This window comes from Oncorhynchus tshawytscha, linkage group LG22, assembly GCF_018296145.1.
Source record: "Oncorhynchus tshawytscha isolate Ot180627B linkage group LG22, Otsh_v2.0, whole genome shotgun sequence".
NCBI classification, from domain to species: Eukaryota; Metazoa; Chordata; class Actinopteri; order Salmoniformes; family Salmonidae; genus Oncorhynchus; species Oncorhynchus tshawytscha.
Window position 1 is genome coordinate 9,787,683 of NC_056450.1, and position 13,881 is coordinate 9,801,563.

The window sequence follows — 13,881 nt, forward strand, 5'->3', positions numbered from 1 at the left end:
CTGTGTGGTGCATAGTTCCACCTCAGGTAGTTAGCTAGCTTAAACTAGGATTCTCACTCTGTTTGGCTAGCTAGAACAGCTAGCTATATATTTTACTTAGCTAGGCCTATTCCCTGTTTCTGATTTAATTTAACATGGTTAAACATGGTAGCTAGTTGGCAAGCTTATAACTTGTGCTTTTATGGTGGTTCAGTTAGGCTCCTGTATGGCTTTTAGCCTAAGTCTTTCTACGAGTTAGCTTGCTGGTCTCAGTGTGGATGCACACAGTTATTTTAGGTAGCTATACCTAGCTAGCTACACATTGAAATGAAAAGAGTGTCTTAATTGTTCATCGAAGTTTAGTCTATCCATTTTGACTCTCCACTTAAATGTTGGTATGTCTTTGTCCAACCGATAGGTTACTAAAGGCCCTGAGAGTGCTTCTCCCACCATCAGTGTACCCAGTGCAGGTAGCTAGCTACATATTGAAATGAAATGTTCCTCCACCTTTAACCATTTTGACTGTCCCCTAAAACCTCATGTCTTTGTACCCCAGATACTACAGAATACATGGTCCTAAAAGGGTTTCCCCCAACACCAGTGTAAAAAGTTAGAAAGAAGACTGCCCGCACAAGCACTGATGAGGCCCGAAACTCATATTGCAAGTATGTGGATTGTGGAATATTGAATACTATTTAATATGTAATACTGTAAACCACGCACAAAGTTTCTGGGCTGAACTCAATACAGATGAACCTCCTGCGCACAGCAATAGACTGTATATGAGTGTAGCATGTTCTGAATAATAGGAAGGGCCACAATCTGTGTGTGTTTGTGTGTGTGTCCGTGTTGCCTTGTGCAAAGTGTCATGTGTGTCTTATTGTTCCACATTTTATAGTCATATTCTCTAATCTCCCGGTTGGAACCAATATGACTGAATATCTCCACCAGGTGACCAAAAGAACAAGCGACCCGACACCCTTTGTTCTGAGTCTCGGGGACAATCGTCTCTAGTCCCTGGCATTCACCATCATGAATGGGCAGGTTCTGGAGACATTATGTTTTGTTGTTGTTGTTTTTACAAAGAATGCACTTGAACATCTATACCTGGTAGGGCTTGGGGGAGTAGAGGGTAAAGTTGTTACTTTTCTTCAGCCCCATTCCTCAGCTTAAATTGGTAGGGCTGCTGTGATTTTCAAATGATGGATTGTGCTTCTGAAATGTTTGCTTATTTGTGTGTTCCCTATTTGTGCTTTGTCTTTTGCATGACTTCATTTTGTAGCTGAGATGAATAGCTGAGAATAAAGGTGTTGTGTTCTATCTACAATTTGTCATGACTGGCCCCATGTCATTTTAAGAATTAATGTTAGAATTATTCATACTTTTAGAAAATGAGCTGATTCTGTAATAGAGAAAAGGTAGAAAAATAGCCTAGAAATAAAGTAAGAAACAACCCACTGCTGGGTCAAAATAACAACCCCAACGTGTTGGGTCATTCACATAACCCAACAGTGCTGGGTCAAAATAACCCAGTGCTATAGTGACCCAGTGCTGGGTTACAGCATTTTTTTTTTTTTAGAGCGCATGATTTTCACAACTTCACAGTATTATTTCAACCTCATAGAATGAAAATATATGTAAAACAAAGAATCACGTTTTTGACTCCACTGGGCCTCTAAACAACCTCAAAGTTCATGGAAATGTGTCATTCTCTGTCCAAATTCTAGTGAGCTAGTAACCACTCGTACATTTTCGCCTCCGTTTGAAATAGACCTACAACTCGTGCAAGTCTGAGAATAATGATTTGTCATGTCTCGTGGTGAAATTGTATAAATAAAGAGGCTGGGTTGCCCCTTTGACTTTAAAGCAGCATAGCCAACACACAGAAATAACAACACGCGCCATGAGGGGTCCTGCTTTGTTTAGGACCTAGTTGCTAAACCTGGTAGACTACTGTTTGTAGATGTACTTGTATTACCTCAGCAATTGGAATATCAAACGTGTTGACCACATAAATATTCGCGTATAAAAATACTACACCTAAGCCTTATTGATAGGCATTTTCATAGGACTACGGCAGGAAAAACTATGCGCATCTTTTGATATTGTGGTGTTGACTCAAAATATGGTAAACCCTCTTGCATCCATACCTTTTTTGACTCGTGGCTCTTACATTTTAACCTTAAAATAAGATGCGAATAGGCATGCAAAAAATATGAATTGAAAAAAGAAATGTTCTGTTTTTTTCGGACTATCAATCTCAGAAAATGTGAACTACTGTCCTCGCTGGAAAACAGGATTATCATTATGTAACGATTTACACGCCAGAACGTTATTGACATGATATATATTTTTGCAAGGGTTTTAAAAACGTCTTAGTCAATGCTTCAATTAGTAAGAAATATAAAAACGCACACAGAAATGTCTGCTTTAATTTGTTAATGACATGGAATTATCTACATTGAATTACACTCAATATTTTTAAGAAAATTGGGAATAATTGTATCTGCAATAACAATTTACACGAGGCGTAGGCCCGTGTATATTTTTCTCCCTCAAGTTGAAGTCACGCCTGCATTGATATGAATGAAATTGCCTATTACGCACGAATTGCGCACCAGTTAGAATGGGGAAAAAAGGACCCGAACTATAATAGCCTAATCCTTCTTATAATTTTGAACGTAAGGGGAAAGGTATGTTTTCCACCAACCATTCTGTATAGGCCCAGGATAAATTGTAGACGCATCTTATAAACCCTATTCAATTTAATTTTCTAACTTTTGGTGATTGTTTTATGTAACTAGGTCTAATATATATATATATATATATATATATATATATATATATATATATATATATATATATATATATATATATATATATATATATATATATCCTGAAACGATCTGTTCACATCAACACTGGTGGAACTTTAAAACAAAACACTGAGTAGTAGCCTATAGGCCTTTATACAGTAAAACATATCAAATAAACTGTGTTACTGGAATATACATCAAATGCGTTAAACGCTCTAGAAAAACAAATAATTGAAGTAAAACACACTTTGGCATACTCAAACTGGTTAACCTTTTAAATAGATTGTAGGCAAGCAAATGTCCTTATGCAACTGCTGGGTGCCACAGCAGCTACAGTGATTTGACAGAGGCCTGTCGGTTGGTCTATGGCAAATAGTCTAAAGTTTGACCTCTTATGAAAATCAGTTTGCCAAACAAACGTAGGCCTAACCGAGAGTGGTGCTGACATACTCTATGCGACCATTGGTTTATTCCTGAATCTGTTGACGAATACCTAGAAGTGGCTTTCCAAGTGGCATCGAGCGAGTTCCAAGAAATAATCATATTTATCGAACTATTTGCTCTGTCTTGTTTTAATGTTAGCCTGTCTTAACAATGATTTTTTTTAAACTAGATTTCATTTCGGTTATACCCAAGTAAGTGATTGTAAAATATTTATCTACCCGTTTGTTCACTCCTCCCATGGCTGTCTTTACACAAAGCTCTCCGCTAGAGAGCACCCTTGCACCGTCTTTAAGCCCCTTTGCTTACCAACTTGACCACGCTGACGTCATCCCAGCCTGGCGCCTCAAGGCCACTTCCACATTGCTATTGGTCTGAAAATCACATGACATGGAGCTCCAAGAATCCATAATTATGTTGCTGATATTTTTGGCCCCCAAAATATGTCAGCTTCCAACTGTCCTTATTCTCCTCCAGAAAACCTTTACTACAGGAACAGAAACGGGGGAAAAAAACAACAACAATACAAATAATGTCATGCCAGGATAACATGGCTGCGGGTCATTTCCTTATGGATTCTTTGATGGGAGGATCATCTTCCTATAGAGGCGAAGGCTACTCCAACAGCAACCATGGAATGTACATCCACCCGGCTGCATCTGAGTATGGATGCTCAATGATGAGACATTTTGGAGTAGTTGGATCGAAAAAAGACGAGGTTCCTCTGAGCAGCCAAACTCTCGGCTCCTACCAAGATGCGCCTTACCTGTCATCCCAACTGGGCACATGGACCTCGGCTTCCAAAACTAACAGGGACGAGCAACCTGTTGCCCAGTCCAGTTTACAACCGTGTTCGTTTCCAACCGACAACGTCAAAGAGGAGGCGTTCTGTTGTCTGTATCAGGGTGACAGTAGCAGCAGGGCTAATAAGGAAGCTACAGAGTCGGCTACTTACATCCGGCTTGGGAACAATAGTAGCAGCCAGACCGACCAAACCGCTGTCTCGGCGACGTCCGAATGTTATGGAGGAGAGAAACAGGTATACCCAAGAGGGAGCAGGGGACAGCGAAAAGAGCAGGTCGGGACAGGCTTTGCTTCTTTGGACCAGGTGACGACATCTGTTGAATCACCCAGAGAATCAACGGTTAAAATGAGCAAATCTACCCAGGAGACAGTCAGCGAGGAAATGCGCAACGAAAAGGCAAAACAGGGAAAGAGCATGAAAGAGGAAAGCGCAAAGACTGACAGTTGTTCTGATAACTCCGACAGCGAATTGAAAGGTAACCCAAAAGCCCCCCTTCTCTCCTGTCTCTCTCTCTCTCTCTCTCACACACACACACATACTTAAAAACGTACCATAAAACAGTTGTGAGATACAATGTGGCAATTTTTAAAATGGTGTACTAAAAATGGTGTACTAAAAATGGTCTCCTCTGCATGCATGAGCTAAGCTTCAGTGGGCGTTTTGATATTCTGCAATTGTGTATGCTATATCTACTGTACACTCTTAGAAAAAAAGGTTCTGGATAAAAAACAAGTTTTATGCTTGTTTCATATATGGCACCCCTTAATGTTCTATATAGAATCGTAATTGGTTCCATATAGAACCCTATATCGAACCCAAGGATTCTATATGGAACCAATTTTGATTCAACGAAGAATAACCCCTGGGGTTCTGATCAAAGCACCTTTCAAAAGGGTTCTGTACAGAACCTTAAGGGGTGCCATATATGAAGCAAGCAATAGAATCCTTTTTGGTTCTATCCAGAACATTTGGAGACATTCTGAACAAGCATTTAATGGTCTAGCCTAGCAGGGGTTACCGTGGCGACGGCATTTATCACCTTTCTATTACTGTGAGAATGTGAGATGGGCCGTTATCATTGAAGTAAACACGTTCACACACACTCATAACGCATGACGCGCGTGCAGATCAAACAGATTGACCAGACAAATACACACACACAGACACTACATGGGACATTTCAAATGTATAAAGAAGGCCTAACCATTTGCAACAACTTAATTTGACTCACCATAATGGTGTAATTATATACGTTAGACTATATCCTACGTTATATAAAGCAGAATACAGCTAAGGCTATACATCACGTCTTAATTTCGATAACGACTGTTTTTTGGTAAAACAGTGTACGATAGACGCAGTCTGAAATAGCGTCCACGAAATTGTCTTTCCTTGAATTTTAAACTATTATATCTCGTTTTATTTATATGAAAATCACCTTGCATATAAAATACATGTTCTTATAATAACAATGGGGTTTAGCTAGCGTAAACGTCATGCTAGTTAATATATTCCCTTTTTATTTTTCTTGTAATAGAGGATAACGGGTGGATAACACACCGTTTTTCCCCCGGACAATGTTGTGTGTATCCAAAATGATTAAAAGCAAAGGTAGAGGGTGAATACATATATTATTAACGAATCGTCCACGTGATATTGTTATGAATATTATTCTTGTTATTATTATTAATAATACTAATAATACATTGCTTGGTTACGTTGTGTATTTGTACTAGCTAACGCTATGTAATTCAGTTTAGTAGAGTTCAAGTTTGCCAAAAATGAATTTCTATTTGGGCCAACGTGCATGAAATAAATGTTGCTGCAAAATGTTAGACTATCCCTCGTTTGTCTTATAAAACCGTTAGTCAGTCCAGTCTCGGCTACATATTTTGGGGTAGAGCTATATTTGTAATTGCCACACAAAAAACTACTTTCAACCGCCACAATGTAGCCGCCTAACATTTCATATTTGGCCAGCCTTTGGGAAGAAAATAAAACCACCGATAATCGAGAGATGACACTATTATATTCTGCTCAACGTTGAATTCATCAATCGTTTCAAAATGTTGGAAATATTTACTCCTAAGAAAATCGAAGCTGGGAAGTAACCATGTATGTTATCCGTGTACTCTTGAATATACGAAATCAAGTACTGGCTATGCAGCTATTTCCAATTTCTCTCCAGTTTCCATGTAGGGTAGCCTCAAACCTCAAACCAGGGCTATAGGACAGTAATACAAGTGGGTCGGATGTAGTATTGCTGCCAAACGAATAGGCCTATACATTATGTTTCATCATTCATCAGGTACTTTTGTTGTTGTTGCAACTTCGTTCAAAGCGTTCGAAGAAAGTCGACAAAATTAGATGATTTTTGAACCCATGTATTTGATAGAGCGCGTGGACATTTGATTCAAGATCAAGAACTTGAATGTGCATTCGAAATAAAGATTGTCAAAGACAGTCCAGACATTGCGGTGCGGCAGTGCAGACCTGACGCAGACCAATTGGAACGCAAAGGGCCTGGTATAGACTGTCTTGAACACGGAAGTAGTCCTTCAGTATGCTCACCTTTTCCATGTTTTATGTCTACAGATGATTTTACACTGGAAAATGCTCCAGGAAACTGGTTAAAAGCCACAAGTGGACGGAAGAAGAGATGCCCGTACACAAAGCACCAGACGCTCGAGCTGGAAAAGGAATTTTTGTATAACATGTACCTGTCTCGCGAGCGCCGCCTGGAGATCAGTAAGAGTATCGATCTGACCGATAGACAAGTCAAGATCTGGTTCCAGAACCGAAGGATGAAACTCAAGAAACTCAATAAGGAATGTCGTGGACGGGATCATATGGCAGTCCACAACTTCACTTAAAATTATTTTATCTATAAAACCATTCCATATACACCCAAACACACACACACATGCACATACACATACACACACACACACAAAGTGTGCCTTCATACAAGGACAATATATCAACGATGCCCAAGAGTACATTACTTTATCAAGGAGGGACATGGTTTCGGGTCAGCAGTTGAGTTTGCCTTTCAACACATGAACATTGAATAGAGGTACCGGTTGCCCTGCCAACATAGAACTGCTAGAACTGCCGGAATGAAAACAGACATTGTTTGTTTTGGAATGTTTCCTCATTCCGTTGCTTCATCTTGTTGTCTTTAGTTTAGTTGCTTCTGCTATGTAGGCCATGATAGGCTATTCGCACTGTTTGCATGCACATTGTTGCTTGCGTCATATACGACCCGTTGACGATTCCTAAAGGAAAACCGTGTCCAATAGAATAAAGGAGGGGATTTGAAATGAAATATATAACATATAGCTTGTCCTTCCCCTTATTATCATGTTAGCACTCTGAGAAAGGAAAAGACAGAGGGGAAGAGAGAGAGAGAGAGGCTGCAGATGAGAGTGGGAAGATCATGGCCGTTTTAATAGAAGAGATTGGTTTAAATAGTATCCAGGTGACCACAGTAAGTCAAGGTCATAAAAGTATTATGCCAGGACCGTCTCGTGGTAGAAGCATGAGCTCGGGGGGGATTTTATGATCTGCAAATATAATGTGCTAGCTGGCTGCTGCAGTAAAGATGCATCGTTTGAACGTGTGTGGAGGAGAGGGCTAGGCTAGTCTACAGAGTGGAGAGTGTCTGCTTTGTACTGGAGTCACCAACGCGCTCGACCGGCTCCCTCTGCTATGTAGCCTGCCGCCTACTTATTTGACGATACAGGGCTGTTTGTTATCTCGTCAAGAAACGAAAAGGATGGATGATAAACAACAACAACAGAAACATCAAAGACAGCTTGAATAAATAAGGACCACCACGACAGAGTGTCTCCGGGGAAATTCAAGGTAGGACACAAATAGGTACGTATTATTAACTCAGCTGTGATTTTTGAGATGTCACGCCTGTCTGCCGGTTGGTCTGCCAGTGGAGCTTGTTTGACAGCGCTCTCGAGCATGCGAGATGGGATGGGTTGTCTGATTAAACCAATTGATTTGACGTTCTTCTTTTGGGAACATTTTGAGCATTTTGAACCAGACATTGGTTTTGTTATTGCTGTGTTGATATCGATTATGTATACTTTGTCTAAATAGTTTTCCCTTTATTAGTTGGGCATTTTCAGACACCATTTGTTATTATTCTGCGGTTTAACAGTAAGCTATTTCAATGTCCTAATTTGCTGTTGGTTCTCAATGTTGTACACACTTAGCCTATTTAGGATGACAGTGACAATGATATAATACATTCGGATGAACGATTCCTATTTGTTTCATTATGCTGGTAATAGCTATGTTATGGTTGACAGACAATAAAATCCTTACCTGGCTTTGAGTGTTTTGCTGTTTGTTTGTCTCCCTTCCCGATGGAACACCCCATCTTGCGCAGCTGAAGCGTGGTTTAGGTAGTTTCATGTTGTTGGGATTCGCTTCCTGGCTCCGCAACAAGAAACTGCCTTGATTACGTCAGTTCGTCTTCATCAAGGGCGACACTTTCCGTTCAATTACACCCTAGACTCTGACTGAAGTCCTCGCAAATGGCATTGTAAATGAACTGGAGCTGTAATAGCCGGGACGGAGACTTTTCTCCCCGGCTCTCATGTTTGTGACGGGCTGTAAAACGTACTTTAGATTCTCATAGAGAGAATGGGCTGTAAACAACATGGGGTAGACGTTAGACCTCTTTCGTTGCCTTTTCATTTCGTTACTGGTTTCTTCTTAGGTTTCCCTGATGATGCTTTTGTTTGGGTTTCATTTTTTCCATCATAATATGATGAGCATATCCTTTACATATGAAGAGTGAATCGAGCTGTAGGCCAGTTAGCAACATTGCCAAATATTAATTAAATGTATGTTTTATTTCCCCTCAAATGTGTACAATGTTATTGGCCTTAAAGTCAATATAAAATGTGGAAATAAGGTATGTTGTCGTCATGTAGGCTATTCAACCCTCTTCTGTATAGAAGTTGATCACAGACCAGTATATCTCTGATTGTGGCACGTGTGCGATTGGGCTCACTGAACGGACCTTTGAATATCCCTCTAATTTTGTTGACCTATAATGCATTTGCAACCTCTTCGGATGAAGGGGAAATGACTCCATCGTCAAATTATATTTCAGATGACACTTCTGATTGTTTCCGTTTCCTCAACGTTCTCAAATAAAAACGATCTGATCCATGAAACTAGGTTAACCTAGGTCCACATGACCCAAACGACAAGACGTGGCCGAGGAAAATCAACTGTTTGTTGTATTTATAATACACAACACAATTCTTTCACGTTTGGTCAAGAACGTTTTTTAACATGGCACAGTCAAAGTCCCCTCTCTTCAATTGGAGAGCATGTGTTTATATTTACTCGCCATTTTGCCTTGTTGTTATATCAACCCCCTTCTCACAACAGTCAGTGCCACTAACAGAGACAGTCTGGAATCCAAAGTCATTTTCATTCAGTTCAGTGAATAGATGTCTCGCTCTGGAATGCACCACTGACAAATAATTTACAGCACTCGAATTGACACCCAGAGGAAACACTCAAACACTCACACTGAGACTGTTCGAATTCGTACTAGTGCACAATTACGCACAGCAATTACGCACGAACACGTAACCAGGTATTTTTAATGAAGGTTCACATTTACTTGGCTAATTTTGCCTCTTTTGTAGACAGGTTATAATTTCTCGTATTATCTAATAGGAATTGCCATTGCAAATAGTATGTTGTCATAGAGTGAAGAATTGCATTTGAACCACGCATTTGACCATCTTAAAACAGGTGGGGCGCGGGATGAATTGGATGAATTTGTCACTTTAACGCAAGGCTTCACAGTCCGGTATCTGTATATCTGCAGTGTAACTGGGCGGCTTTATTATCTTCATGAAGGCGAAGTCATTGTCACCACCATCCGGGTGTTTAAGTATATGTATAATGCAGGCTAATATAAATAAGCCTGGTTCATCATGAAACTGTGTCGCGAGACCGCGCATAGACTACACCCATGTCTCATCCCTGGCTAGAGCTGATAGCTGTGTCATGGTGAAACAAAATGTGTGCATGATTACTGCTATATCTAAAAAAAGGCGTGCCCGGAGGTATCTGATACCGGATGCGAGCATTTGCAGAGGGCCTATATTATGACACAAAAATCAAATCAAATGTTATTGGTCGAGTACACATATTTTGCAGATATTATCCCAGGTGCAGCAAAATGATAGTTTCTAGCTCCAACAGCGCAGTAATATATAACAATAGAAAACAACACACACAAATCCCCCCCAAAAATGTCAAGAAAGAAATGAAGAAATATCAGGACGAGTCCGGAATATATATAGATATAGATACACTATATGAATAGAAAATGTGTCTACAGCAGTAGTTATATAGGATGAGCCTTGACTAGAATACAGGATATACACAAGAAATGGGTAAAACAGTATGTAAACATAAATGGTGCAGCACAGTGGCAAGTATACTAGTCTCTGCGTGTGTGTGTGTCCGTGCATAACCTATAAGTTGTACCGTTGGCAGTTGTTCATTTTCTGAATTGTCGCATTGCATCAGCGTTATGAGGAGTTAACACACCATAATACACAATTAGGCCTACACTGTAACAAAAACTGTCATTTGTATTATCAACAGCAACAAAATAAACAACAAAACATTTTACTGCGGAAATACTCTACATTTCGGTGCATTGTGGGAAAATAGCTGTATTTCATATGGTACTGTAATTCTAGCCCACAGAATACAGGACCATACCATATGCACCCACCACTGTCTATTTTTATGTGATCTGACACAGAGAGGGAAATTTGCCCAACGAAGCACTTGGCTGTTCTACAAGTGGTCTGGCTTTCTCGTTAATTAATGATTGAAGTGCTCCGCTGTAACCGCTTTATAAACCTTTAGTCATATAAACGGTTTCAGTAAAAGCTCTTAAACTAACGACGGATCATATGATGGACTTAACGATTATAGTGCTACGAAGCTTTTGGGGAGCTCATATGCCTACCTCATCCTTCATTTGCCTAAAATAGCTGTTGCCTGAACCATATACTACTAGCGATTTATTTTAAAAGGATTTGCGTTTCTGTTATTTAGCATCATAACAATATATTGTTCACTGAATAGTTTTCAAATTGGCACCTTGGTGATTAAACATAAAGGTTTGAGGGTAAGATTTTAACCTGGACTGTATAGGCTAATTCATTTGACGATTCAAATTAGGTTTGGACTGTACAACAGAAAAAATATCCCTTGTTCAAATATGCATCATATATCAAAACAAGTACTTACTTAAAGTTCCTTCATGTAGGAGTGCACCTAAATACAGTGATCACTAGTTTGTAATGCGATATTTGCATAATTCGTTCGTGAATATTGTTAATTGTTATGCGAGGTGAGTGCAATTTTAAGCTAAAACGTCCATGTATCTAGAATTGACATGTTGAATGTAAATATTCTGATTTAATATATTTATTTAAAAATCTAGCTTGCACGTTTACTATTCTCCGGATTTGTATATTATTTTAGCTCCACACATTTGCGCCATAGTTTCCAACAATGACCTTGATCCATATAATCTTACATAAGATGTTTAAAACTTGCCAAATGATTTAGGAGTATATCGAATTAGATTTCAAATGAAACATGCTTCCGCTACGTATGGCTTCTGATAATTTTGCTAAACATTTATACATTAGTACTTAGGCCTACAGCGAGTCTAACACTAACATTTCCGAAATCTACTTTTTTTGCTATATCCCTTGGTATTTATTTGAAACTATATCATGAACTTACGATCTTTACTATGTAGTATAGCTAGTATGTTTTGGACATACATGTTAAACATCATCTTCGGACAAGATGTTGATTGGCTGAAACATGCATGTGCAAAAAAAAAAAATCTGCATTTCTAAAACCCAGCTCTTGTAGCCCTTTTTGAATGAAGAATTTAATCTGACTGCTAACAATATATTGCAGTCTGACCCCTCCACTGAGAGGAGAGAATCTTTGGACGCCATTGTTGTCTACAGTGACAGTCTGCGCCCTTTTCGTCTCCTGCAGTCCTCTCCTTATAACCATGTTTGGTCAGTGAATTACTCTGCCATTGCTCCAGCGAGACAAATATCAAACCAGCAGTTGACAATCAGTGTGTAAATGCACCATTTTAGAGAATTTCCTTATATTGCATCCCAATACTGAGAGACATTATTAAAATGAATGGAATTTGATAGAATAGCGTTGTTAGAGACACGTATAACCCCACCCTAAAGTAGGATAGACATAACATTTTCAGACAATGTGTCAAATCAGTTAGACTCTCTTATGATTGTCGTCCGTGCGTGCACAGGTTGAATTAAACGATTGACCAATCCTAAGAACCAGATCAAATGATAATCAAATGAATGACTGACAATGATCAAGGTTCATGGTGAAATATGGAAGAGTGCATTTGGGTTGCACAACATACGCACAATAAAAGCATTGTGGTAAAATACACAGTAAAAACAATCATTTGAATGAATCAACATTATCGGCTCTTTAATCAGGAGTTAGGTGAGTCTATATCAGTAGGCCTGCCTTAATACATAGGCTACACTGGTATCATAACAATAGCTTCCGTGATATGGCTTTACACGCCGATATACGATTGAAATGTTCAGAGGTTTGGAATCACGGTCAGGAGCAAAAACGTAAATAACCAAACCACAACTTAAGAAACTAGGATACATAAATGTGATATTTTCTTTTTTATTATCAATAATCAACAGCACAATAAATAAATACAAAATAATACAGCAGAATAATGACAAAATAGGATTTTAAACATGCACACATTTGTCAACAATGACATAATACTGATATTTGTCCCCGGATGTAATCATATTTGTTGTTAAATAATGCATTTCCGTTCATTCAGCAATACCAATAGTAATATTTGTAGATGAATTTCATATCTGTGGGGGAAACAATTACTAAACAAGACTCAAGCTACTCTGTCTTAGACATAAGTGCATATATGGACCCGCTGTCATAAAACATGCTGATCTGCTCTTACCTGTGTATATGTTTGTTCATATTATTGTGAATAGTTCCCTATAGTTTCTCTGCATCATACTGGCCTGCCTTTTTTACTTTTCTGGTCACTTATAAAGTCGATATATTGCCGCGTGGGTAAGGTTATAAAGCGTGTATTACGCATTTGTTTGAATTATAGTATTACAGATAGATATATGTGTGTCTGACTTTTAATGACAGATCACGTTGTCTATAATATTTATATTTAGGATTTAATGGGTTTAATATCAAGGGAAACCCCTAGGGGTAAAATAGGCTGGTGCCCTCATTGGGTCTGAATGGTAACTGCGTATCTACTGGGAAAAAGCCAACGTTAGCGAGCACAAGGTTTATCCTATTTTATTTGAGCAAAATACATTCTATTTGACTGTCTTGATATTCAGTTGCATCGTATTGATAAGAATATATGGATAACAGTTTTGATTAATATTAACACTATTTTAAACATTAGCTATAACACAACCAATGCTTTTGCCCAACTTTGCAAGTCAAACAACGCCCTTCGTCCCCACCATCCATAGTTATCTTTTACTACACAATCACTATAATTTAAACCTGCTACAAGTTCCAGACTTCTTGGGTGTTTACATTTCATTGTTCAAAAGCTAAGGATGCTATACAGACTACCGTACAAGGCCATGTTTTCATTGCAGGAAGTTCAAGTAATGCAATGAAATTAGATTAAGAAATTAAATAAATTATCACATTTTTATATGTCTAAGTTTCCCATTCCATTATTCA

General features: G+C 38.8%; 1 protein-coding gene across 1 annotated transcript; it reads left to right on the forward strand.

Annotated features, from left to right (window-relative positions):
• Nucleotides 1–3,652: 3,652 nt before the first annotated feature.
• Nucleotides 3,653–8,387, forward strand: LOC112221401 (homeobox protein Hox-C10a). Its single transcript, XM_024383548.2, has 2 exons — nucleotides 3,653–4,516; nucleotides 6,637–8,387. Exons 1-2 carry the CDS (start codon nucleotides 3,769–3,771, stop codon nucleotides 6,912–6,914), a joined length of 1,026 nt encoding a protein of 341 aa, XP_024239316.1. The 5' UTR covers nucleotides 3,653–3,768; the 3' UTR covers nucleotides 6,915–8,387.
• The last annotated feature ends 5,494 nt before the right edge of the window (nucleotides 8,388–13,881 follow it).